Raw genomic sequence first — 24,079 nt, forward strand, 5'->3', positions numbered from 1 at the left:
ATTTGACACACTAAAAAAATGATAGACTAGATGAGTGTTGTGCGTTCCATGCAATACTGTCATACAAAGATTGTGCATACACAAAACACTCATTTGTGGGTCCATTTACCATAAAAAATAAATGAAAAGACAAAAACAATTGCATTTGTCTAAATATTTACACTACCTGAAGCTTACTATCACCAGATGTGGTTATTGCCAATAAACCATTTCCACATTCCCATTGACTATGGCTCGTCAAAAGACATTCGAAATTATCTGGCAAGAATTTTTATTGTCTGCTACTGCAGTTCGTCACTGTCTCCACTCTCGAGCGCTGTTTTTTCAAGAGAGAGCACACCAGTGGCAAATTTGGACTGGAGGTCCCAAAAATCAAGATGTCATACATCTGCTCTACATTTGCTCTTTCTTTCGGCAAGCTGCAGCATTCCTCTTATTCAATTGAGGCTTGGCTTTGTTTTGATTCCACTGGCACATTAAGATATCTCTGAAGGTTGTTCGAAAAGTCTTGTTACAAAGAGCGTAACACATCGGGTTAACCGTGCTGTTCACGTAACACAACCAGTAGCCCAGCGCCCAAAGAGTTCCCGGGATACAGTCTTGGCAAAAAGTATTCACCAAGACCATGATATTGTACGGTAACCAAGTAGTAATGAAAGCTAAAAGAATAGCGCTGAGTGTCCGTGCTGCTTTTTTGTCATTTGCCTTTTTTTCATTCTTGCGTTTGTTAACCTCTGTCTTAGCTTTTGAGCCGGACTTTTTCACATCTTTCATGGAGATATTTTCAGGGGATGCGTCGGCAGGCAGCGACTGTTTCGACTCCGATGATTTCACGTCCTTTGCCCTTGTCGTCTTCTTTCCGTCTACAGACAAGAAATAAGACCATTTGGTGCGACATAGCATCAAGCTCAAGATGATTAGAACCAACCTGTGGAAAGCTTTGTTTGGTCGGCATCGTTGACTTCCTCTTCCTCCTCTGAAACATCATTATTGTTCAAACTGTCACAGCAACTCTGTTCTGCTGCGGTGGTGGTGTCAGCTCTTTTGAACCTCCGGGATAAATGAAAAAGCAAAGCACTACATTTCCCTTTGCTGCTTTTCATTCCTCTCGGAATACTCGAGTTGTCCTTGGTGTTGTCTGAAGGCGGCTCATCGTTCCTGTTATTCGCCGGTGTGTCCGATTTGTCCTTTTGGCTCTTGGTCGCACCCTCATCCCGCTTTTTGTTTCCAGCACCACAGCCCTTAAGACCCTGTATATCCTTAGCACGTTTTTCTGAGACCTGATAGATCTTCCAAAACAAGGTGGTCATAATGGTAACTGGCAAGTAAAAGGCAGCGATTGCAGTGCAGAATGTGATGATGGGCTCAGACAGAAACTGGATGAAGCATTCATTAGATGGCACTGTCCGCTCGCCGACAATGTATTGCCAGAACAGGATGGCTGGGGCCCAAAGAATAAATGAGACTGACCAGGCTAAACAAATCATGGTCATGGCCCGCTTAGTTGTGCGCTTTGCACGATATGTCAAAGGCCTGGTCACGGAGAAATACCTAAAGAAAAAAGGAAGAGAATGTTAATGCGCTCATCTTAAGTCGTAGTTCTAAGTCAAGAAAAACAAAAGGTTACCTGTCAAAGCTTATGACAAGGAGGTTCATGACTGAAGCATTACTGGCGACGTAGTCAATTGCAAGCCACAAGTCACAAATCACCGGCCCCAGAGCCCACTGATTCATGATGATGTAGGTGGTATACAAGTTCATTGATAAAGTGCCGATGGTCAGGTCAGCAAAGGCCAAGCTCAGCAAGTAGTAGTTGTTCACAGTCTTCAGCGCCTTATTGATCTTGAAGGACAACAGGACTAAAATGTTCCCGACAACAGTGACAAGAGAAAGTGACCCAGTGAGGAAGACAATGACTATAACCTGAAGGTGGAGGGAAAAAAAAAGGATTATTAAAATCATTATCATGTATGCCGTATTTATGCGCGTATGATTATATAATCATTTCAAAATGTCCTCAGTAAGGAAAGGGTGTTTAATGACTTTGTTATATTGCAGGGAGTAGAGAAGATTCATTTAATGACTAAAAACAATTCAGATTGCTTTGAATAGTTAGATAAATGAGCAATTACCTCCTAATAATTTGGATTACAGTCTAGTTCAATTTAACCCTGAAAAAAAAGCCTTTTTTTTACGTTTCATAATGAAATTAAATAAATGAAAACATCAATTCAACCGCTGTATTAAAATGATTTCAATGTGGATGTAATAGAATATAAATAGTGAATGGTTAATAGAAAATACTCTGCTTAAAAACATCTGCTTGCTACCTGCAAGACTGTATGTCCTCCTAATGGGTCAAAGGTGGTTGCCTCCTGGATTAATGTCCTATTTTCTGGTGATTCAGTGAAGTTTGCCCCTTGCGAAATATTGCTACTATTGAACTGATGGGGACTCCACCCGCCGACATTGCCAGACAATATGGCAACTTCCTGGTAAGAGCCATCTGAAATGGAAATGTTTATAAAAATCAGTGTAAGGAATGACATGATTGAAAATCTTCCGCCAACTTTTGGACTTCAAATTTTGCGCTTACATTTCAGATTTTAATAAGACAAGAAGACAGTACCAAAAGTAGCTGGGATGAAGGCAGCGTCTGATCTTGAGGTTTGATCCATAATGACCAACGGGCATCTAAAGGAAGAGTGGAGAAATACATTAGAGGCAAAATCGGTAACTAACTTCATTCAACGGTCTACAAGATTCCATAACTGCATTATTGATGAGCAGAAATGACATAAACAGAAAATGTATGTCAAGTACAAATACATAAAAAAATAAAAATGCAAATACAGTGGAGACAATTGAGATCAATGATTTGAAAATGTTTTCCACTCGTGCTTGTCCTGACGTTCCAAAATGCTCGGTGAAATGAGTGCAACAATGTTACCTGCTTACACGTACGTACGTATGTATGAAGATCCTAATGAAAAATTGTGTGAAAATCATTACACACATGGAAAACCAATGATAGCATCAATGATCTAGCAAATACAAGATGATCATTCCATTCAGATTCCATTGCACTGCTGATTATGGTATAGATTAGCATAGCCTGTAAAGAAAAGATGACATTACTAATACAGGCTGTACTAATTAAAGCCAGAACCATCATGAGGACACGTGCAGAAAATGGAGCAATCATTTGAAATAATGCCATACCTCCAGTTCAGAGAAACGTTTGACAGAACTTTGACCAGGTTGGGGAAAAACCTACCAAAAACATGCAGCCTCCACCGAAAGACCTAAATCAAGATTTTAACCCAAGAACGCCTTCTGTGTAAAGGCGCCACTCTTCCATTGTGTTGCCATCATGGAACTGTTATTGTGAAAACAAACAGGCAAACATAAATCATAAACATAACCACTGAAATAATCAAGTCTAATTCCTCAGAAACAAAAAAGAAAACAAATCAAATTACAATTTGTAAATGTCTTCACTCGCCTGACTGGTGTGCGTGCGGGTAGTGTGCGATGGATTGCGGCTGTCATTAGTTGTTGGTCTTTATTTGTGCCTTTCGCCCGATGACAGAAATTATAGAATACAAATATATGACTCTACCATAATAAAATGCAAACTTATTTGAATTCATATAAAAGTGTTGGGGGGGAAAAAATGAACTTACCAGGCGTGTGTAGAATATCCTACTTAGCCCGACTTGTGCAGCATGCCGCTTTCCTCGGCTGCTCAGACTGCTCAAGAAGTGTGTGTGTGTGTGTGTGTGTGTGTGACTGGAGCAGACAGCACCGCCTTTTAAACTTTATGCAGAAAAAAACACAAGGGGTTCTACTTGACAACACAAAGATCTGCCTCATGAGAGTTCAGTTTAGGAGGAGAAAAAAAACAGCATGGAAAATTTGGAATATTAAGAGTTTATTTTACAGTGATGGGCAAAAGAAATCAATTGATCATGTGAATAACACTTTTTATAGTAGCACTTGCTCTAAGGTCAAAGGTCAACATGATAAGGTCAGTGTAATTATTTCTCTTGTGTTGCTTATTCCAAAGGTGCTGGCCACTTGTTCTCTACCCACCCCAAAATAAATATTTTCATTTCTGATTTTGTTTTTCACATCAAATGTTGACCCACATTTCCCCTAATAGCATCTCTGGCCATTTTTCTCTTGATCGTTATGAAGCCCACCAAACTTACCTCGTCTCTGTTCATGATTTCTGTCGGCTCTGGAAATCCTTTTAAGGGATCTTTGCCATGCATCGCCTATTCCGTCTATCACCATCCCTAATTCCAGACACATTTCATTTTGAGCAGCTGCAAAAGAATGAAGTTAGCATAATATTGCGTCATATTCCAGAAGCAAAAATCGGAGCTCCCTAAAATACAAATGAAAATGTCAGGTCATTGATTGAGAGCCAACATCTCCAGTTATCTCAAGTTGGTTCAAGTTTCAGATCCTTCCAAAAATTCTTCAATAGGATTTGGTGTGTCGGCAGCTGTGTTTGTAGGTAGTAATTCAACAGTACATGAAGTTCAAACTTCACAACTTGTTTATTTGTGTAGCTTTGAAAAGAAGCAAATGAAAGAACAAGCATAAATAAGGACGATTCAGTAGAGCATCATCCAACATCATGTTGCAAGCAAATTTACAGCATTCTTCACGCTCACACTCACACACACGCACACACACACACACAATAATGACATGTGCAGATTGTGGACATCATCATAACATCTCCACTTCAATTCAAACCATTAAAATACTCCCTTGTTAAATATTAGAAAAGTATTCATCTTCAGGCACATTGTCTTCCCACTGTATTGCAGGCAAAAATTTCCAAGGTCACATTTTTGACAGTGGTAACAAAAAGAGTTTATAAAACAGACTATATTGCAGCAGGTTGCAGTGTCCACTACCTGTACCACCATCAAATGTGTCTCGACTTTTCTTTTTTCTGCTACTGTTGTGTCAAATACAAGAAAAAGAACGACTCATGTCTGAGTTTAAGATGTCAGTCACATGCCAATAGTTTGATTTTACAAGATGTGTCCATAAAGTCTGGATACATCGTGAATCTATTCCATCAACTTTTGCTGAATATTGCAAAGCGCATTAAATGATGCACTGAAAATGATGTTGAAAATATTTCTCAAAATTAAAATGGAATAAAATTGTTTTTTTTTAGCATGTATCCAAACTTTTTGGTGACCCAGTATCATCATATCATTTCCATGTACACAAAATATCCCGAAACAAGTGTGCTGCAAGGTGGGGCAGAGTCATCAAGGTGACCGACTGAATTAGGAAGATCTTGGATGAAAGTCAGTTGGTCTGCTTTTAGAAGCCATTTTGTATGGGGGAGTGTTTCCAGGCATAATCTTGTGGTTCAGAACACATGCAAGGAACCACCGGAAGGGAGAAGAACTCCGGAGACAGATCAGTTCAGCTGATCTTCATACTGTTTGCGGAAACAATCTCCAGCCGGGAAGAACTCCCAACAACGTTCCTGGTACATCTTCCAAACATAAGATTCCTTCAAGACAAACAAGACAAGGAAGTTTTTATTTTTTTACATGACACTGTCAATTTGAAATAATGTCCTGATTTTAATAAAGGGGATGGAAATAAAATCCGACTCCTCAATTAATCAACTATTCAAATGAATAATTAAGTCAGATGGTTCACCTGTCCTGTGTGCTCCGTTTCATCTTTGTTGATAAGATACATCACAAAGAATCTGCAACAAAAACAAACATTTCACATGCCATTAGAGAAATATATGTAAATATATTTCCCAACACAAAGTGTATCAAAATGCTCTTCACTTTTTAACTGCAAGGCTCCGAACGCTCTTTTTGGTGGACTTTTCACAATAATGAATTGTCCAAATGTTACCAATTCATTTGTTGTATATTGCCTACAAGTCTCTGTTTTGAAAACGAGTAAGTGTGTGTAAAAACACAATATCAACAACAGTATTTCAGAGAGTACTTACAGGTAATTGGCCAAGTTGTGCTCCTGCAGAGTGTGTGTTTCAAAGCCATGCGGCACTGTGTCGAAGTAGTCATTGCCTATTCCGCAGATAAAACACTTTGTCTGGAAGAGAAGAAATATTGGATGGCAAGTTAAATATATGATCATTTGACATCCCTGCACTGATTCACTGAGTCAAATGATTAGTTTTATTGTGATGGCCTGCTTACCTCCATGTCCTCTTTCACTTGTTCTTGCTGATCCCGCAGTTCTCCAAAAGCATCAATGATTAAACCTAGGATTTTCAAGATGACAGACGAAAACTTTGATCACCGCTTTGATCCAGCTGCGGACCTTTGGTTTTGTTTCGTTAGCTGAAGCCAATATAGCAAATTCCACCTCAATGACACATAAGAGGTGGAAATGTTTCACCTTGGATGATTGCCAGCAGAATTACAATGACAAAGAAGAAGAAGGTGATGTCAAATATGATGCGATAGATCTCGTATTCGTCTCCTGCCGGGTCCTCAATCTGGTCACCGATGCCCCCCCCTGCTCGCACACCTACATACATGTGGAACATGTAGCACTGGCAAAAAAAAGGATATGGGAAAGAGAGGCAAACAATGTTATTTGATGGACCTCACACACACATAGATTCGAAGGAAAATCGTTTTCCTGCCACAGTTGACTTTCTTCTGTTCATGCCACAGAGCCTCTGTCCCCTTTGTGTAGAAAAGGCCATGGCTACCCCCCTCAAACCCTTAATAGGAATAAATAGAGCTTTATGGAATGCTATGGATGGCTGACTATGGGGGATTAGTTGTGAAATTTCCGGGTGACAGAAGGCCCCCCTCCCGTTACAAAACACACACACACACACCATCAGCTGTCGAGGCCTTATATAGCATTTCTTTCACATGAATTGACAGCATTTCCAGCTGTATTTCATTCTTGATCAAGTTTGACTCTGTGACTGCTTTACAACACATAGCAAATTGACAAAATGTGACAAATGTTGGGTTTTTTTTTAGGATCTGGATTCACATTTGATTAGCGTGATGTGGTGTATTCAGTCGATTCAAAATTCAGCCCGTGCCTGAGGGTGAATACTGTAAAACTAAAATCCCGTGACTTTCAATCCATAAATGGCAGTGGACCTACTTGACACACAAGTTACTTATCTAACATGGCTGCAGTGTGCAACTGTGCAGAGCAATGAGGGAAAACAGTTTTCTTAGCAACTCTACCGCACCACATTTTTTTGACTTAATAGCATTAGAAGAGGGAATTAGGAGTCTAATCTATGGTCTAATATCCCAAGTCAAAAAAAAAATCCTTCTAATACTCACTGTCAACATGTCATCACATTTCATGTCAGGTAATTCTCCATCTTCACTCTTGTTGTAGAACTTTCGGAAGAAGTTGAAGGCTACTACTGTGTACAAATACACCACCACTGCTAATAGGCCGACTGTTAACACCAACTGGAAGGAAAGACGGATGAAGACAAAATGATGATTATAAAGAAAGTCTGGGATAGTTGACAAAGAGATGAAGCCATCAGTGTATGGAAAGATGCTCAAAGCGGCCGACCTGTTTGCCGTTGTGCGTTACTGAAGACAGGATAGTCCGGAGTGTCTTGAAACCCATTGCGATGTCAAGCAGATGTGCAGCAAAGAAAAAGTTGTTGTAGTGACCCAGGACAGACATGGTCATATACCAGGCCAGATACAGAAACGACTGTTGGGTAACAGAGAAACAAATGAGGAGATACGAGTAAGTGAGTCAGGATATGACCCGCTGGATAAGTTTAGAATGTTTTATTAAGATTCTCACATGTACATATTAGCTATGCTTGCTATCTTAACTAAATTTAATTCAGAAAGTCAATTTATTGTGAAGCTAGATTTGGGTGAATCTGACTTTAGCGATGGTGTCCACCAAATCATTCTACATGCACGCTTACATTGTCAGTGAACACCACTCCCAACTTCCAGATTTGGTACTTGACATCAATGGAGTTCAGCCTGTGGAGAAAATCAAATGAGAATGCGTTCTCGGGATGAGCCCGTTGGCTTTTTTAGCTCCTGTCATGAGGCAGGACGTTTATGTCATGGCAAACTCATTCTCACTCATGTCATTTTTCGTGAACTCAATGTGTCTTTGATTGTGCAGTGTACTCACACCGCTGCCAGGTAGCTGTCTTTTCTGGGCTTCCTTTTTTTATGAGCATCACTGAAGGCCAGGGCAGCCTTGTCCAATCCCAGAAGTTCACTGATCCTGTCATGACCATAAAATTCTCCATATTTATCCATCACCTGTGGAAAATCAGAGTAAAATTGGCTTGACACATTTCACAGACACGGTTGAACTGTCAAAGACACCTACCTTTCGCTTCACAAACTTATCCCAGTAGTTGTTGGGGAAAGATCTGAAAGTTACAAATCAAACGTTCTCAAAGCTGGAAGCATCAATACGTGTTTCTTTGAAACAATGTGATTACCATTTTTTATTTAATCATATATTTATTTTGTTACTCATCACGATGCAGGCTGTGAGAAGATCCTCGTTTAGCTCTTTAAAAAAATAAGACTAAAAAAAGGCTCCACATCGACTTACTGTGTGTTAATAACCAATCGGTCCCACTGTCCTTTGATATCATCCTCAGATGGTTGCTCTGTTATGTAAAGGCCATCAAACTCCAACTTCCTGGCTACCTCCTTTTCGCGCTTAAAGATCACCAGCGGAACCTACATGACAAATACGATAAACAGCATGAGAAAGACGACATGGGGATCATGAAATACTTTCCGACAACTTTCCGCATACCTTGAGACAGTAATATCCGATAATGCAGAAGAAAGAGATGACCGTGTGAAGGATAGCCAAGATCCGCAGTGTCGGCTCCATGTATCCGCTGCCCTCTTCCAAAACAAAATGGACCATGGCTAATTTCAAGGGCTCTTTCGGGTCCTCCGTGAACCCGTCTTTGATTTCGACCATCGGCTCGCCACCCAGCGGATCCCACTGAATGGAGCTGTCTGCTTGATTGATTGAGATCACTTCCTCAGCCACGGATGACGATGTAGAAACCTAAATAGAACAAAAATATTCATTTATCATCGATATTGAATACGTGAAAAGAATCAAGAGTTTCTATTGTGTAACAATATCAAAATATTGTCAACGATGACCTTGTAGAATAGGAGAATGAAGTTGATGGCAAATGCAACAAATAGAGCGAGCATCCTCATGTTGTAGAAGTTCCTCGCAAAATAGTTCTGTGGGAGGGAAATAAAAGATCAAACATACCAGCTGACAAAGAAAAAGTTCCCAAAAATCTTTTTTACCAGGACTTTTCGCTGATACGCAACAATCTTCTTTGAGACCACCGACTCCTGCAAATCAGGTTCATCCTTCCAGATCCTACGCCTTTTAACATTTGCCTTCACCTTCTCATTCTTCTCCTGTTTCTCTTCACTCCTGTAAAATGACAAATGTTACACTATAAAGGACAAATGGCCATATTCCTCATTAAAAATGGTCATTCATTATTTCTCCAAAATGAATAAAGCTCCCTCACAGAAACAAAAATGGGTAGTAATACTGTTACAAACACACAATTTCAATGGAATCCAATCATCCATTCACTTGTCAACAGGGTTTCCAAGAATATAATAAAGCAATAAAAAAAAATCACACTTACTTTCTCTTTATTTCACATGGATTCACCGGTCTTGCTTCCTTCTCTTCATCCAAAGAAGAGCTGTTCAACTGAAATGGGAGGGGAGGTCAAATGTTATTATCAACAGCAAAATGTTTTCATCATTTTATTGCTCTTGTTTTATCTTCAAATATTTCCGAGTTAATAAGATTGTTCTTGATTCCATCCTCACCTGTTGCCTTTGTCTGGGCTCAGAAGGTGGCGGGGAAGGAAGTGGGGAATTGAGCATTTCAGTGAGACTGGCATTAGGGTTGTGGGGACTGAGTTTATATTGTCCTCCCTCTCTCCGTAAGTCCAAGCCAAAAATGTCCGACAGCAGCTCCGAGTCACTGGTATTGACAGCCAAGTATGCCAGGTCCTCGTTCACTGAGCTTCTGTCATAGGATTTTCTTTCTTTGTCTTCCCCCTCCAGTCTGATTGCATCCTGGGTCGGGTCAGGCATGTTAGCCAGTAGCTCAGACACCTGTGGAGTGTGGCATGAGGGTTGAGTGGTTTGGTGTGGATGATGCATACGTGATGTCAACTCCATACCTTTATGCTCTTGGTGCCATCAACCTGATTGGCTCCAAATATACTATTGTATAAAATTCTGCAAAATCCTCGAAACACACTGAAGACCATGTGAAGGAGGCCTTGCAGTACAGACAAGTAGAATGAAAGCAGGGCGGTGAGCATGTCTTTTGACGTCATGCTTTTAATCTTCTTCATTTTCTTCTTCAAACTCTTCATGGACAGCACCTGACAATTGAGATGAAAACTGTAAGATTGTTTTTTCACGTGTGAATGTTTACACTGCAATACCGCCGCAGCACTTCAAGAATGGAAAAGCTACATCTTTGGAGATTCACATGAAATACATTTTCCTGAACTTTTTTTTTTAGAATTGTCATTATTTTTAAATTGTTCTTATTGCCTAATCTCCATAATTCAGGAGTCTGACCTTAATCAATAGGATCACATTGAACCGCAGCGCTACTAGTGCCATGTGAACCGTGGTAACTGAAAAGAAGCTGGTCTCGGGATTTTCCACATCCGGTCTGCCTTGCTCACTGTCGTCTTTCACCGCCGAGCGCTCGCCGGTGTCGGACATCCGAGCGGCCAGTTGCATTTCAAAGATGGTGTCCTCGCAGAAATTCACAAACAATTCCATTTTTTCCTTCTCGCCTCCTTCGTTCACCACGTCAAAGATGAACTGACGCTTGGATTCTTTAACCTGGGTTACGTGGTCAGAAAGAAAATATTGAGACTTGACAAAGCTGAAGCGGAAAGCAGGTCAATAAAATCCTACCTGCGGTTTCTCCCACTGCGTCCGGCTGGACTCGCTGATCTCAAAGTAGACTCTCTCGATACGCTTGGCACTGCCCATGATCTCGATCCTACCCAGGTAGGGTTGGAAGTAGTTGAGAACACTCTCCGCCAGCTCCAGAAAGGTGTGCAGTCGGTTGTCATGAGGCATGTGCTCCGACAAGTTGGTCAACAACACCGCCACGTTGAAGCCGATGTCCTTGAAAGATACAATTGAAGGATCATTTTATAGACATTTGCAAAAACAAAATGATGACGCAAGCTTAGTAAATTACATACAAGTAGACCAAAAAAAAAAAAGATCAATTTTCATTACCTTGGCTGGTTCATGAAAGCGCTCCACAAATTCCTCATAGTCCAGGAGTTCATTTTCATCCGTTTCAGCACATGAGAGAAGAAACTCAGTCTCAGACTGGGTATAGTGCTTATGGTTCTCCATTGCCTTCTGGAAGTCCCTCTTGGATATGACACCTTTCAATTCATTTGTTCATCAACACCACAAGAATTCACATATTCATTCACAGAGGCTTCATCAGAGACTTGCCTTTTCCATCAGGGTCATACTCTTTAAAGGCTTCTGAAGAGGTGACATCTTTCAGCTTGAGGAACATATCAAAGAACTTCAAAATCATTTCCACATTGTTTGATGATTCCACCAGCATGTCCACCATCTGCTTTCCGATCGTCCCGTTAACCACATTGCCTGTCGATAGAAGACATTGCTGAAATTGACCACGTGTGACATTTCTTTAGAGATGCTTTTTATTTCACGTGAATCAAAGCGATGACATCAATACTTGATTATTGTCATACCCTCCATCATTGAAAGTAACATGACCACCATGTCTTTCTGAAGGTCCATCAATTCCTTCAGTAACTCAATCTGACTCGAGTCCTGAAGGGAAAAGATATTTGTCATTTCTGTCATGGTAATTGTGGAAAAAGAAAGTTATTTATGAACAGGTGCATCACTTTGATAAGAAGCGTTCAGCGTCTATTTTATTTCACGGGAGCGTACCTGAGACAATTTCATCTGCATATGAGCAAAGACGTGCAGAAAGCCAACGACAGCATCCCACAGACGACTGTGTGCCAAACTCTGCTGATTGCCAGTGCATGGACCCTGGAATAAAGTTGCAGAAAAAAGAAAAAAAAAAAAAAGGATGACATTTCAATTCATTTCAATAAATCCATTCCGTGAATTTGTCTGGATCTTTGTACCTGGATATACTCTGTGAGTGTGTTGAAAACCTGCTTGGCAACATGAATAGCCTTTGAGAAGTTCCTTTGGCCTTGCTCATCAATCACATCTTTGCCCGAGTAATACCAGTAGAAATCACTAATCGACTCCTAGGAACAAAGAAAGGCAAGTAAAGGTGTCAAAGTCAAATAGAATTAGGAAATATGAAGCCAACCGAAATAACGGTACCAACCTGAACTCTGAGGAGGTAGTCAACAGTTGAGATGATGATGTTGACAGTTGTATTGTTCCCTGTTTGAGTCCTTAAATAGTTTTGGAAATCTGCAATGAAGGAAGGGATGTCAATTTCCACCATATTATGATTATATTCTACAGGTGTCAGATTGCTCATTTGGAAAAAATACCCGAGTTGTGTCCTTCGCAGAGAAGCTGAAGGAAGCGGAAGAGGTCACAGGTAAACTTATCATCCTGCATAACCTTCTCACCTGTTCCAAAGAGAGATATCATTTCAACGCCAGCTTGATAAGATACCTGATATTTCTTTTAAATGGTGAAATGTTTACCGGATCCCTCCTCAGTGATCATCCCAAGTCCTTCTGCTTTGTTCTGTCTCTCAAATGCATTTAGATCGAGAACACTGAGAAAAATAATTCCATATAGTAGAACTTCAAAACAACATGGATGACAGGAACATTTAGGTCATTCATAATGTTTTGAGCAAATTTCATTTATTCTTGTCTAGATTCAATGTCATTTCTTTCCCATTACCTGCACAACTGCATGAGTCCAGCAAGACTCTGAAAGAAGCCCACGTCCTTTCTGTTCTTCAGATAATCCAGCATTTTCTGTCCAAACATCAGACAATTGTATTGAGTGGAATTTAGACATGGGCTGGAGGACAATAATGACATCAACGATATAGATAGTACCAGTTGTACAGTGGAGTTTCCTCCATTGAGAATTGCAATGCCCAGTTTTAGAGTTGAGGCAACCATGGGACCCATCTCACCTGGTTCAAAGGAATCCAAAAGATTCTTATACCATTACATCTTAAAGACAAACACGTATGGGGAAAAAAAAGCAATACCTTTACTGGCACTAATGGTCTGAAGTACCATTTCAGCAGCTCCGCGATCATGCAGCCTTTCCTGCTGGTATAACAGCCTCTGCTTTTCCATCTCCTTCTCCTATTCATGAAAATAGGGATGTGACATGGCTAGGAGAAACAATCCAAATGCAGAAAACCTACTTCAAAACTTTTCACTTCCTCCCCATCTTCATCTTCTTCATCATGGCAGCTCTGAGGGCAATGGGGAAAAAAAACGTTAGTGTAATAAACCAGATTTAAAAGAAATATTTGGAAGGTACCTTGGCCATGATATCTGCGTAAGCCATGTAGAGATGATCTTCATCCAGTTTACTAAAACAATCAACACTTCATTGATTCTGATACGGTTCAAAAAAAATCGTTCCAGACAGGCAACCCACCACTTCTCTGTAAGGGCCGTTCGACTGAAAAGCTGGATGAGCTGGTGTAGCGGGTCAAAGCGTTTCATTCCCTCCACCTCTTCAAATGGCTCTTGTTCACCTGATTTCTGAAGCACATTTTCAGTACCTTCATGTTAAAACAATACGTACATCATTTGCAATCATCAACCCTGCTAGAGAAAAAAGTCCATCCAAAATGATTTATTATTTATACGCAGGAGACAAAATGAGCTAAATCCCGAATGCTTTGGTGTGAAAACTTACAGCAAGATCCTCGATGAGTTTATCCTCAAAGAAATGTTCTTCCGCTTCAATCCAGGATTTCTCATAGCCCTGAAGAAACAAGTTGACAGCCCGATGCCTAGATTGGAGGAGATCATGTCAATCAAACCAAGATTGTGTACACAATGTCCATGACTGTGTGCACTGGTGTGCGAATAACCTACCTGGGCAGATTGTAGAGAGGAGCCATCCTAAAGCAAGCAACGACAGCTCTCTTTCTCTGTTTCGACAGTAATTTATGCCACACGGCCTTTTTACTGCGCTGAGGATGCTCAACCTGAAAGGACAATCACACTCAGAGTGGCTTTAAAAATGGAAACGCTATAGTACTGTTCCTTTTTGGGCTCTTGTGTCACACCCCTGGACCACACTTTCTGAGAACCACCCAATACTGACAACCATGAAGATCTTGGAACTGTATTAGCCATCATATATTTCTCGAATAAATAATCACCAACTGCAAGCGAGAACTTTAACTGTAACCTGGTCGAGGTGGAAGAGGACATGAGCCATGTCCAGCACTCTGTCCACATTCTTCTCGGGGTCAAAGGTGTTATCAGAGTGATTGAGAATGTCTCTGTACAGGGCTCTTTGCCAGCGAGTCGCGGGGTCCTGTAACTTTAAACACACACAAACAAATTTAAAGAAGTCACTCTCAAAGTACATCGATAAAAATACGGAGCGCAAAAAAGATACGAGATTGTAGGCGAGCCTCTGTTATCATGATTTAACAAACCTAACTTACTGTGAAGGACGTTTACCTTTCCTTGGAGATGGAGGTTGTTTCGAACGACTTGACGCACTTCATCCTCAGTATCTTTCTGGAAAAAGATCAAATGTCTTTCAAATGACAAAAACAAAACGCAAAATCCAAGCCTTGTCTAATTTTGAATTTTACCTGTGAGAATCGGTTCTTGGCGAGAGCAATGAGCTCTTGTTCACCAGGAACACAAACGTTAAGTCCGACAGGCAGTAGTCGCTTGAGAGCTGCCACAATCAGACTGGTCTGCATTGAATATCGCTCTCCCTTTCTCCTCAACTTCTTTCTCTCCTGGTATGAAACGATTCCCTATAGCAGAGTTTCGGGACAAAAACCATCAAATGATATTTTTCATACGTCAATAAATGATAAGCACAAATCAGCGTCTGCTAAATGACTTATTTAGGAAACTGAATATATCATACCTTTGACATCTTCGAGTTGGAATCTGAGATGAGGAAAGACATATTGTTGATTTCATTCTGAACCACAAAATTCTGTTCTTCTCTCTTGAAGTTCTGTATTTGGGAAAAATCATTTTCTCTTTGAAAGGACGACCGAGGGTTCGCATACCCCGGACGTTTTCACTGCCTTACGTGAGACTTGGCCCAGAAGATGAAAACTTCAGCCACCATGTGGAATAACACTTCTGCTTCTGGATTGGACTCCTTCAACCACGTGGCCCTGTCAGTATATTACCAAATGTAATTGCATCTTTCAGAAGAACCAACTAACCCTACACTACCTGTTGTAGTCGACAAATCGTATGAGAAGAGGATAAAAAGCGTAGATGTCTCTGACGAGAACTGAGAATTGGTCCATGATGAGAAGCTCGGTTTCTGAGATCTCACCCCTCCCCTCTGCCTTGCTTTGCTCCTCATCCGTGAGTACGACGGCTGCTTTCTGCATACCATTCAAACAATGATATGAAAAAGAGCTTCTTTACTTTCACCAAAGCACAACTCACTTTTCGGAGTTTCTTCATCAGAGGCAGAAAGTGCGTCTTGAGCAACTGCGATTTGGCCTTGCTGATGATTGGTTGAGAAAACACTACGAAGGAGAAAAATCAAGCTCAATCCTGATGTGTCATTTCAATTCATATCCATTTCACAATTGCTTCGGGTTTCTAAACAGAATATGAAATATTCAAGAAAACATTCAAATTGTACTTTACAAGAAATGATTTTACCAGCAAGTCTTTTCATCCAGCCCCCTCGTCGATCCCTAATTGTTGTAGATGATCTTCAGATGTTTCCGAGTAATATATTCATATGGTTCAGAGTCACAGATGTACAACAGCTGTCGGCTTGATCTGGGTTGTTCTCTGGTCCGTCTTCCCACCAGTGAGACATGTAGCTGCACAAAACTGGTAAAACTACCTGCGTAAATACAAACAAGCTCATTGTAGCTCCAGAGCAGATCTCAATAAAGGTTAAAACTCCATTTCATGACATACCTCCATGACATGAGGCATTTGAGTATATTTAATTCCAGACTCTGCCACCTCAATGATTTCTTCCAGTAACTTCTCCAAATTTGGAATCATTGGACAAATGTCTATGACCTGGCCCGGCAGACCGTGATCTCGAATAAAACGAGAAAAAGAGTCAATTCAACCACAAAGACAGTAGTAGAATAACAAACAAAGTCAGTCGACTACCATTTCTGTCTTTAGGTCTTTTGTTGTTGTAGATTGAGAAGTTGTTGAAATGGTCAACGTGAGGTTCGAGGAAGGCGACTGGGAAGGCTGCTGAGAAAGCAGCCAAACATTTTCCTAATGCCGGCCGATGTCTGGAGAAGACAGGGACAAATGGAAGATCGTGACCCTCAAATGTCTGCATCACTCTTTTATTAGTAGTCGTCCAACAAGAGTAGTTAGTGAGTGCTTTAAATCTAGTAATCTCAGTATTATGGATTTAATGGGCCTATGGATGAAGTTATTATGATATACATACCTCTCTACAAATATGCTTTCATTGGTTCCAGAAAGTAGAGACTGTTGAGGATTCGGTAGCAGGAAACCTGGACCTCATCCACTAAATACAAAAATGATTCCTAATGTGTGACCCATCGACAAAGTATATCAATAAAACAAATGTGTGTATATACGCACATATTAGATCTTCTCCAAAATGATTCTTTCCAATGTGTTCAAACAAGGAAGACAAGATGGGAAGCAGGCCAAAGGTGGTATAGTTGATGATTTGAGGGACGCCTCTGGGCTGTTCTTTGCTGTGAGTAAATTGACCAAGCTTTAAGTTCTCTTGAGTCTTCTCCAAAGCTTCTGCCGCACTGTCGAAGTAGGACTGAAGTGCCGTCTTGACTGAATCCAAGCCTGTCTTCATCACCGTTCTAATACGCAATAACATGGACAAAGTTAGTCACCAATTGTATTTACAAAGATTTTTTTTTTTTAATATTATTATATATAAAATATAACAGCATTACCTGGCATCCAGACTTTGTCCCAATATCTGCAAACAGTTTACTATGGATGTGGCATTATTACCTAACGTAAAAAAAAAAAAAAAAAAATCAGGAAAGATGTTAAAGACTTTGCGATGATGGCCACGGATGACAAAAAAGAAATAGAAGCTGTTGAGGAGAGCAGCGTGGTGGGAGTGATGTCTTCCTTCAAATACATCATGTGCCTTTCATGAAATATAAAAATATATATTTCACAGCAGGGCATCAAGCTTAACAATGATATCTTTTAAAGGAAATGGGAAATAATAAGGTGCAAATACAAGTTCATTCGACTTATCGAAGTATTACAAAAAACTCTGTATGCACGTATGATTTTTAAAGCAGGTTCTTGGCTGGCCCGTCCATCCTTCCATCATCTATCCTTCCATCATCTATCCTTCCATCATCTATCAACTTGCTATATGAAATTGTAATTAAGAATTCCACATTCCTTAATGAAACTATCCTTGAATCATGCAAATTGGAATTTCGTGCTGGCTTTTTGGGAAAAGGAAGAGGCGTGGGGGTTTGATGGGAGTTTGAGCTTGTGATCAGAAGTGCAAGCAGAAGCCATAAACCATTCTTACCAAATAAGGATATCCTATTTCTGACAAGTACTCCCAGTTTGCAGAAAAGACTAGAAACAAAATCAAATGAGGAGGAAGAGGCAGGAAGGGGAGGAGAAAAAAAATGAAAAAACAGTTATGATGAGACACCCAAGAGGAAAAAAAGACCAAGGAGAATGAGAAACCAATCCCTACGACAAACAATCGCTATTTCCGACATACAGACAATGTCTAGTTTGGCGAATCCCGTCGCTCGTATCTCTCCCGGGAATTATTTGTCACAATCACCTTGTTACCATCTCTTTCTCCTTGTTGGAGGCATGCCCACCACTGCTTATGGGATGGATGGATGTAGATAGGAAGTACATCCGATGGTTTTTGAAGTATTGATCCACCAATGGCAAGACAACCTATGGGGGAAGTTGGACAATTAGTAGAAATGTAACAAACAAATCCTGGGACATGCTTCTGAGTTCTGACCTTTCCAAAGAACTTCATCTGTTGTTCCTGAGGACTCTTTACTCCCTTTTGTCTTGTTCTCGTTATGTCTAGAGATGATCGAAGACAAATATGGATTCACTCGTCTGCACGTTTGTGAAATCAAAATCAAAGGGTCTCACCGAACTTCATCATGTGCTCGTGGGCCTGGTCGACGTTTTTGATGAGTTGCAAAAGGAAAGTGTAAGCAAATCGTTTCTCTGTGGCCGGCGAGTCCAACTCCTGCGACTTCACACCTCTGCAAACAATCAACAAAAGTCTCCATACAGATATTCATGAATTTCTGCAAAAAGATCAAATGAGGCCAATCGAGTAAAAGATCGGAGGTATTTCTAAATTCATTCATATTTATTTTTACTTGAGTTAAATAAGGTTTTGGCATTTTCCCTAAAAAAATGGGAAGAATTGCATCCCGATACAAAACAGTTGTTAAAACGAAAGAACAATTCTGGGAAAAACGGGACGGGTGGCAATAAATACATTTCCTACCTTGATACAGTGTAACCATTGATCTGGAGGAACTTGAGGATATCCTGTGCTTTTTGTCTGTCTTTTAATTTCTCTTTGGCAGTCAGTGTATCGAAGGGAACCAATAAGGGGTGAGTTCCTCCACCTGGCATACATAAACAACAAAAGAACCATTTTTATTTTGTCCCAAGAAGCAAAAGCCCAATGCATCTGACTTGGGTTAGTTTTGCTTTAGTTTGATGATCACATTTTGTTGTTCAAATGTCTTTTTGTATTTTCCATAGCACACCTTTGGCTTCAAGCTCGATTTTCTTTTTCTTGGCCCAGATGTTGTGATAGTTCTCAGCGAGCAGCTCTGCCATTGACTGCAAAACACAAAATGTGTCTGTTATATTGCATATGACCACTTATTCAAATTTAGAATGCTTTCTGTGAAATATATTCACTACCTGTGTGTCCCTGGACAATGTAACATTGCTCATATCAGTGGGTCTGGGATTGAAACTCTGAGCTCCTTCCAAGGACGGCTGGGAAACAGAATGATTTTATAATTATAACAACTTTGATTGATTTGATGTAGGGCACAAATAGACAGCCACTCACAATCAGATAATCCTGGCGTGTATGATGTGCTGATATGAAAAAGTATACCTGGCTGGCCAGCGATATCCTCCGAGATTTGTTATGGAGGTTGGCACTGTCACTTTCTCGTATCCTGTTGATGCTCCATCCCCAAGAAAGCATGGTCTTTAGACACTCTCTGATTGGCAAACAGTAGAACTCTTTATCCTAAATGAAATCAACAAACAACAGTAATTGGACCTTCAAACATATTTACATCCAGTATCTCGCGCTACACAGTATGTATTGAATGTTTGCGCTCTAATGTCGTTGCGCAACAACTCTTTAGAATGTCACAAGAAAAAAAAAAACACTAAGGCACATGTATATTACCTTATCAGAGAGTGCTTTAAATGGCTTTAATAAATTGTGGCTCCTGGATATTTCACATGCATTTTCCCCGTATGACCAGCCACTGGATAACTGAAAAACAAAAACAAAAAAGTCAAAATATATACATATTTTTTTAAATGAATTTGATATGTTATTTATACCTTTTCGAAACACCACTTCTCATGGTTATGTTCTGCGTATCTGGCTATGAAAATGTCCAAATTTTCTGGTACTGTTACACTATAAAAGACAAAACAAAAGTGAGAATTAGGGTATTGTTGGATAAAGCTACACAGTTCCATTACATTTCATTTTTAGGTCTGGTGTCTATTCATTTATTCGAATGTAATTATTTTCAACACACAGCCTGAAAATGTTATAAAACAATTTGGAGAAAGCTCTACAATGTTAAGAATATGGAAAATCATTGAAAACTATGAAAAGAAATCCAAAATGTATACTTGGCAGTGTCTGCAGGTTGTGGAGTGAAGTTTCCTTCGGAGTCCAGAGATGATTGTTTGTCCATCATGGCCATGTAATTGGACTCCATATAATCTGGAGGAAGAGCTCCTCCCACTGCGCTAAGGCATGACAACGCAATCTTAAACAGCTCCTGGTCATATGGCTAACAAAGAAAGACAAACATATATTTTAAATGACTTGCTCATTTGAGTCATGTCCATCGTTAGCCTCCGATGATGCTTACTTTATGAGAGAGAGCGTCAAATATTCCCCAGAATAATTTCCTGGAAAGGTGAAGTTCTTCATCAGATGCAACACCAAAACTGCCCCAGCCTGCAGTCAGGCAGTAGTACTTCCAACAACGCTCATAGTGATTGGTCAAAAGCTGTTGAAAGTCAAAAATAATATTCATCAAATCCTCCTTCCCACTCATCCAGCCATGAATATGATCAATTGTTGTGTCGGACCTTCAAAGGCATCTTGGTATGTTCATTCAGCAAGGGAATGTCAAACACGAGCCTCCTCAGGAGATGTTGCATCATTGAAGGCCTTAGTTTACTGCAGAGAAAAATGAAAGGGCTGAACATGGCCACTTTATATGCAATTAGGTCTACGTGTCAAATGATTTCCTGTGCTGTTTTGGAATTGTAAAACATGCTCTTACCCACAAACTGCTAGAAGGCAATCTTCAATGGAATCTCTCTGAGCTTTGGTAAGGCAGCAGCCTTTGGATAGACGGTAAACCGTATGAAGGAGGGAATCGATGAGTGACGCAAATGGCTCCGTCCCCGCAAACAGCGGTGCGCATTTGGTCAGTAGTGGCAATACCGCTGTGCAGAGATACCGGTTGAGGGCAAGAGCCATATCTGTGGCACTTAGAGCTGCCTAACACAAAGAGAAACAGACAAATATTAAAACCATATTAAAAGAAATGAAAATGAACTCTTACACAACACACAACAAAAAGAGCCAAACTAACAGTGTCCAATGAAGCTGCAGCTCTGAGGTCTGGTAAGAAGCCAACTTCCAGCAGATGAAGGAGGAAATTCTGGTCTTGTACACCATAGACCCGGTCCAAAAACAACACCATGGCCGCTTTATGATCCGGACAGAAGCCAGCTGACATGTCTGGCTCCAACACCACCCCATCTAGGCAGTGTCACTCTGTTATAATAATAGATGATGTTGATTTTGACACCATCAACTTACCCTTTCCCAGGCTTGGCATAGAGAACGGGATGCAGATGACCCCCACAAGATCTTCGATGGGAATGAGAGACCTTAAAATAGCTCTGATGCGAATCGCTTCGCCTTTACCAGCATGTATCAACTGATGGAAAGGAATTCAAATGATAGATTAGGCTACCATACATTTGTTGGTGTGCTTGCGTGGACTCACATGCATCTCTGGACCACAACGTCCCAGCAGGTCAATCAGAGCTGCATAGAAGGTCATGATGGCATTCCCCAAGTGGATGGTATCGTCTTCTTCCTGTCGCCGGTCATTACTATATCAACACGTACACAGACAAATGAATAATATTTATTATTTATTCTGTTTTTTTAACATCAGCATCTATTAGTGGAGTCACACCAAAACCTGATGTAAGAAAATCAATTAAAAAAAATCAAAAGAAAAATAAAGTGATGATTAATTGTTTTACTTTTTTTTTTAATTAAAATTGACCTGATTAATGACACTTTTGTGATTAGAGTTCCAAATTCCTACTGAATCATCTCTTATATTTTGTCCATTGCCTTACGGAATATTGCTGCTTTCTGATGCCAAGGAAGGACCATCTCGTAAAGGATCAAGGGAAATCTTAATTGCTTCTTCCATTGTGGCCAACAATCCATCACCACCTTCTCCCCGAAGCGCTGGGCCAAAACATTCCGGTCGGCGGATAAGAAGTCTCACCACAACGTTAGCGTTCTCTTCCACACTTTCACCTATCACAGAGGAGAAAGAAGTCAACCTGAACGCCAAACACCACTTTTACAAGAACAATATTCGATTGATGACGACAAAGAATCTATTTATTTGTGAAATGTTTACCATTGCAAAATACAGCAAAACGCAAAAAGTCAAGGTAGCGTTCTCCTTCCACAGGGTTCCAGCCAATGTCGGGATATCCTTTACACACCAGCATGGTGCAGCTCTGCAGCCCACAGCCAGCGAGATACTGAACCACCTGAGAAAACAAATTGGACAAAGTAAATGAGGTCAGAATTTCCCCTCAACACATGATAAAACGTCACCTTCTCCAAATCTGGCTCTCTCAAAGCAAGTGCCAACTCATTGTTGTCCATCACTGATGCAGCAGCCACATCAAGAGGGGTGGCTCCTCGCATGGATGGAGATGCTGAAAATACAAACAGTACAAATAGCATCGACAACTACTACAAACAATCCCTGACTCACCAAGGCCAACACTGCTGTTCTCCAGCAAGTAGCTGAGATGATCAAACATGGCTTTCTGGTTTTGACGGCTGATTCGACAGAAGTAACAAAGAAAACGACAACAGTTGGCCACCATTTTAGGAAAGGTGATTTCCTGTAAAAACAAAAACAAATATTGCGATTGCATTTCTTGAAAGGAGAACATCTTGGATCTTTGTACCTTTGAAACTCCTCCACTGAGTACATTCACCATGACCTCCATGACGGTCTCATGCATCCCCAACGCTCTCATCAAGTTAGGATGCTGGTAGAACACTTTATTGTTCATAATATCACTGCAAAAAAAACCATGATTATTATCCAATAGGTTGACAGCACCGCATCAATTTTGAAGTGATTCTTTTTAGAAGAGGAACATTTGCTCACCCCAGTCCCCTTATCATCAGCTTCTCTTCTTCTCTTCCCATTCTTACACTCAGCAACGATCTTATCTGGCCAAGAGCAGCGAGCAGGTTGATGGTGTCCTCGATTGATACAGAGTTGATTGTGTAAGTCTTGGGGAGAGCCCGAACCTAGACAGAGAAGACAAACACATTTATATTTTCGTTCATTTTTTTTTAGAATACACTAAATTCCAAGCAGAACCTGTCCTCCAATGCCATCATACTGTCGGTGCAACAGGACAAACATGGCTCTGACAAGCTCTGGATCCTCGATAACAGATTCCTGAGCCCAGCGGACCATGGTCTCTGAAATCAACTGCTGTAAAGTACCTGCAGACACAGAAATGGAGACAATCTTACATGGAGCATTTTCTTCATTTAACACGACAGGAAATCTTACTGGGTTTTCGATCGGTGTTTTCCTTTGGCGGGTTGACAATCTTGTTCTTCAGGTAAGACACTTTTTCCACCAAGGACATCAGTCGACCTCGAAAGTTGAAATTACTGTCTCCGTCTAAAGAGCTGTCTTCGATGATTTCGATTCCTGAGGGATACGCAGATGACAATATCAGGCAGATTGATGAATTAGATGGAAGAGAGAAGAACTTTATATTTGAAATCATTTTACCACAGTGTTTCATGAGGTCCTCATGGAAGTCCAGCAGCTGTTCTCGGATATATTGGGGACAGGGGCACTCTTGCATCTCCTTCTTAAAGTTCAGCAACATGTTGATCTGCACAAAGAGATATATTTTAAACTCAATCCAGTTTTACTTCCAAAATCATTTCAGTCACTTTAAGGTGTGCGATGAAAATGTTCTGCCAGCACTAAATAGCTGCTAACCTGCTCCTGAGGTGGCGAACGGAACTCCTTGGTCTTTTTGGCGGTGAGAGCAGCAGACATGTTGAGCGCCAGCATGACTTCATTGTAGCGAAAGCGCTGGTTTTCTTGGAGACAGGCTACGAAATCGTCAGAAAAGGCGACGACTGCTTCGATACGATGACGCACCTGGCAGTCGCACAGGTACTGAAGAACGTGGCACATCTAGGGCACACACAAAAAAAGT

General features: G+C 40.6%; 2 protein-coding genes across 3 annotated transcripts in view; both read right to left on the reverse strand.

Moving 5' to 3' along the window:
- Nucleotides 1-17: 17 nt before the first annotated feature.
- On the reverse strand, nucleotides 18-3,785 carry LOC119138597 (muscarinic acetylcholine receptor M1). Of its 2 annotated transcripts, XM_037278847.1 has the most exons (7): nucleotides 3,687-3,785; nucleotides 3,278-3,379; nucleotides 2,630-2,694; nucleotides 2,331-2,506; nucleotides 1,628-1,923; nucleotides 929-1,551; nucleotides 18-863 (listed from the first exon to the last, which is right to left on the reverse strand). In XM_037278847.1, the coding sequence occupies exons 3-7, from the start codon at nucleotides 2,676-2,678 to the stop codon at nucleotides 394-396; spliced, it is 1,614 nt and encodes a 537-aa protein (XP_037134742.1). In that variant the 5' UTR covers nucleotides 2,679-2,694; nucleotides 3,278-3,379; nucleotides 3,687-3,785; the 3' UTR covers nucleotides 18-393. The 2 variants fall into 2 exon arrangements, with proteins under 2 accessions (XP_037134742.1, XP_037134741.1); XM_037278846.1 differs by having other exon boundaries at nucleotides 2,630-3,379.
- Nucleotides 3,786-4,966: 1,181 nt separating this feature from the next.
- Nucleotides 4,967-24,079, reverse strand: part of ryr2a (ryanodine receptor 2a (cardiac)) — a 31,251-nt gene continuing 12,138 nt past the window's right edge. The window contains 76 exon segments of the mRNA XM_037278557.1: nucleotides 4,967-5,551; nucleotides 5,704-5,755; nucleotides 6,014-6,114; nucleotides 6,222-6,286; nucleotides 6,424-6,580; nucleotides 7,344-7,478; nucleotides 7,588-7,734; nucleotides 7,961-8,021; nucleotides 8,179-8,312; nucleotides 8,383-8,425; nucleotides 8,614-8,744; nucleotides 8,824-9,087; nucleotides 9,189-9,275; nucleotides 9,345-9,477; nucleotides 9,701-9,768; nucleotides 9,891-10,181; nucleotides 10,250-10,456; nucleotides 10,659-10,931; nucleotides 11,007-11,222; nucleotides 11,340-11,494; nucleotides 11,568-11,726; nucleotides 11,837-11,918; nucleotides 12,042-12,146; nucleotides 12,245-12,373; nucleotides 12,457-12,545; nucleotides 12,629-12,709; nucleotides 12,788-12,861; nucleotides 12,993-13,069; nucleotides 13,154-13,233; nucleotides 13,312-13,411; nucleotides 13,474-13,524; nucleotides 13,593-13,644; nucleotides 13,713-13,819; nucleotides 13,977-14,073; nucleotides 14,159-14,271; nucleotides 14,478-14,612; nucleotides 14,756-14,815; nucleotides 14,893-15,063; nucleotides 15,180-15,272; nucleotides 15,351-15,438; nucleotides 15,500-15,657; nucleotides 15,722-15,804; nucleotides 15,944-16,133; nucleotides 16,211-16,338; nucleotides 16,415-16,545; nucleotides 16,710-16,743; nucleotides 16,746-16,790; nucleotides 16,868-17,106; nucleotides 17,203-17,263; nucleotides 17,808-17,857; nucleotides 18,075-18,196; nucleotides 18,267-18,334; nucleotides 18,407-18,522; nucleotides 18,774-18,897; nucleotides 19,042-19,117; nucleotides 19,202-19,279; nucleotides 19,404-19,541; nucleotides 19,707-19,796; nucleotides 19,868-19,946; nucleotides 20,168-20,331; nucleotides 20,413-20,553; nucleotides 20,636-20,726; nucleotides 20,833-21,053; nucleotides 21,148-21,317; nucleotides 21,378-21,498; nucleotides 21,568-21,676; nucleotides 21,932-22,118; nucleotides 22,225-22,360; nucleotides 22,428-22,531; nucleotides 22,591-22,723; nucleotides 22,790-22,904; nucleotides 22,996-23,141; nucleotides 23,215-23,342; nucleotides 23,413-23,556; nucleotides 23,641-23,746; nucleotides 23,857-24,057. Of these exon segments, the coding sequence (XP_037134452.1) occupies nucleotides 5,456-5,551; nucleotides 5,704-5,755; nucleotides 6,014-6,114; nucleotides 6,222-6,286; nucleotides 6,424-6,580; nucleotides 7,344-7,478; nucleotides 7,588-7,734; nucleotides 7,961-8,021; nucleotides 8,179-8,312; nucleotides 8,383-8,425; nucleotides 8,614-8,744; nucleotides 8,824-9,087; nucleotides 9,189-9,275; nucleotides 9,345-9,477; nucleotides 9,701-9,768; nucleotides 9,891-10,181; nucleotides 10,250-10,456; nucleotides 10,659-10,931; nucleotides 11,007-11,222; nucleotides 11,340-11,494; nucleotides 11,568-11,726; nucleotides 11,837-11,918; nucleotides 12,042-12,146; nucleotides 12,245-12,373; nucleotides 12,457-12,545; nucleotides 12,629-12,709; nucleotides 12,788-12,861; nucleotides 12,993-13,069; nucleotides 13,154-13,233; nucleotides 13,312-13,411; nucleotides 13,474-13,524; nucleotides 13,593-13,644; nucleotides 13,713-13,819; nucleotides 13,977-14,073; nucleotides 14,159-14,271; nucleotides 14,478-14,612; nucleotides 14,756-14,815; nucleotides 14,893-15,063; nucleotides 15,180-15,272; nucleotides 15,351-15,438; nucleotides 15,500-15,657; nucleotides 15,722-15,804; nucleotides 15,944-16,133; nucleotides 16,211-16,338; nucleotides 16,415-16,545; nucleotides 16,710-16,743; nucleotides 16,746-16,790; nucleotides 16,868-17,106; nucleotides 17,203-17,263; nucleotides 17,808-17,857; nucleotides 18,075-18,196; nucleotides 18,267-18,334; nucleotides 18,407-18,522; nucleotides 18,774-18,897; nucleotides 19,042-19,117; nucleotides 19,202-19,279; nucleotides 19,404-19,541; nucleotides 19,707-19,796; nucleotides 19,868-19,946; nucleotides 20,168-20,331; nucleotides 20,413-20,553; nucleotides 20,636-20,726; nucleotides 20,833-21,053; nucleotides 21,148-21,317; nucleotides 21,378-21,498; nucleotides 21,568-21,676; nucleotides 21,932-22,118; nucleotides 22,225-22,360; nucleotides 22,428-22,531; nucleotides 22,591-22,723; nucleotides 22,790-22,904; nucleotides 22,996-23,141; nucleotides 23,215-23,342; nucleotides 23,413-23,556; nucleotides 23,641-23,746; nucleotides 23,857-24,057 (9,186 nt within the window). The 3' untranslated portion in view covers nucleotides 4,967-5,455.

This window comes from Syngnathus acus, chromosome 19, assembly GCF_901709675.1.
Source record: "Syngnathus acus chromosome 19, fSynAcu1.2, whole genome shotgun sequence".
In the NCBI taxonomy this organism is placed as follows: Eukaryota; Metazoa; Chordata; class Actinopteri; order Syngnathiformes; family Syngnathidae; genus Syngnathus; species Syngnathus acus.

Coding starts and splice junctions, on each gene's coding strand:
- LOC119138597 (XM_037278846.1), bottom strand. CDS start 2,747: ATGAAGTTAGTTACCGATTTTGCCTCTAATGTATTTCTCCACTCTTCC. Junction 2,507..2,629: donor CTTCATCCCAGCTACTTTTG/GTACTGTCTTCT, acceptor TTTCCATTTCAG/ATGGCTCTTACCAGGAAGTT. Junction 1,552..1,627: donor CTTGTCATAAGCTTTGACAG/GTAACCTTTTGT, acceptor TTTTTTCTTTAG/GTATTTCTCCGTGACCAGGC.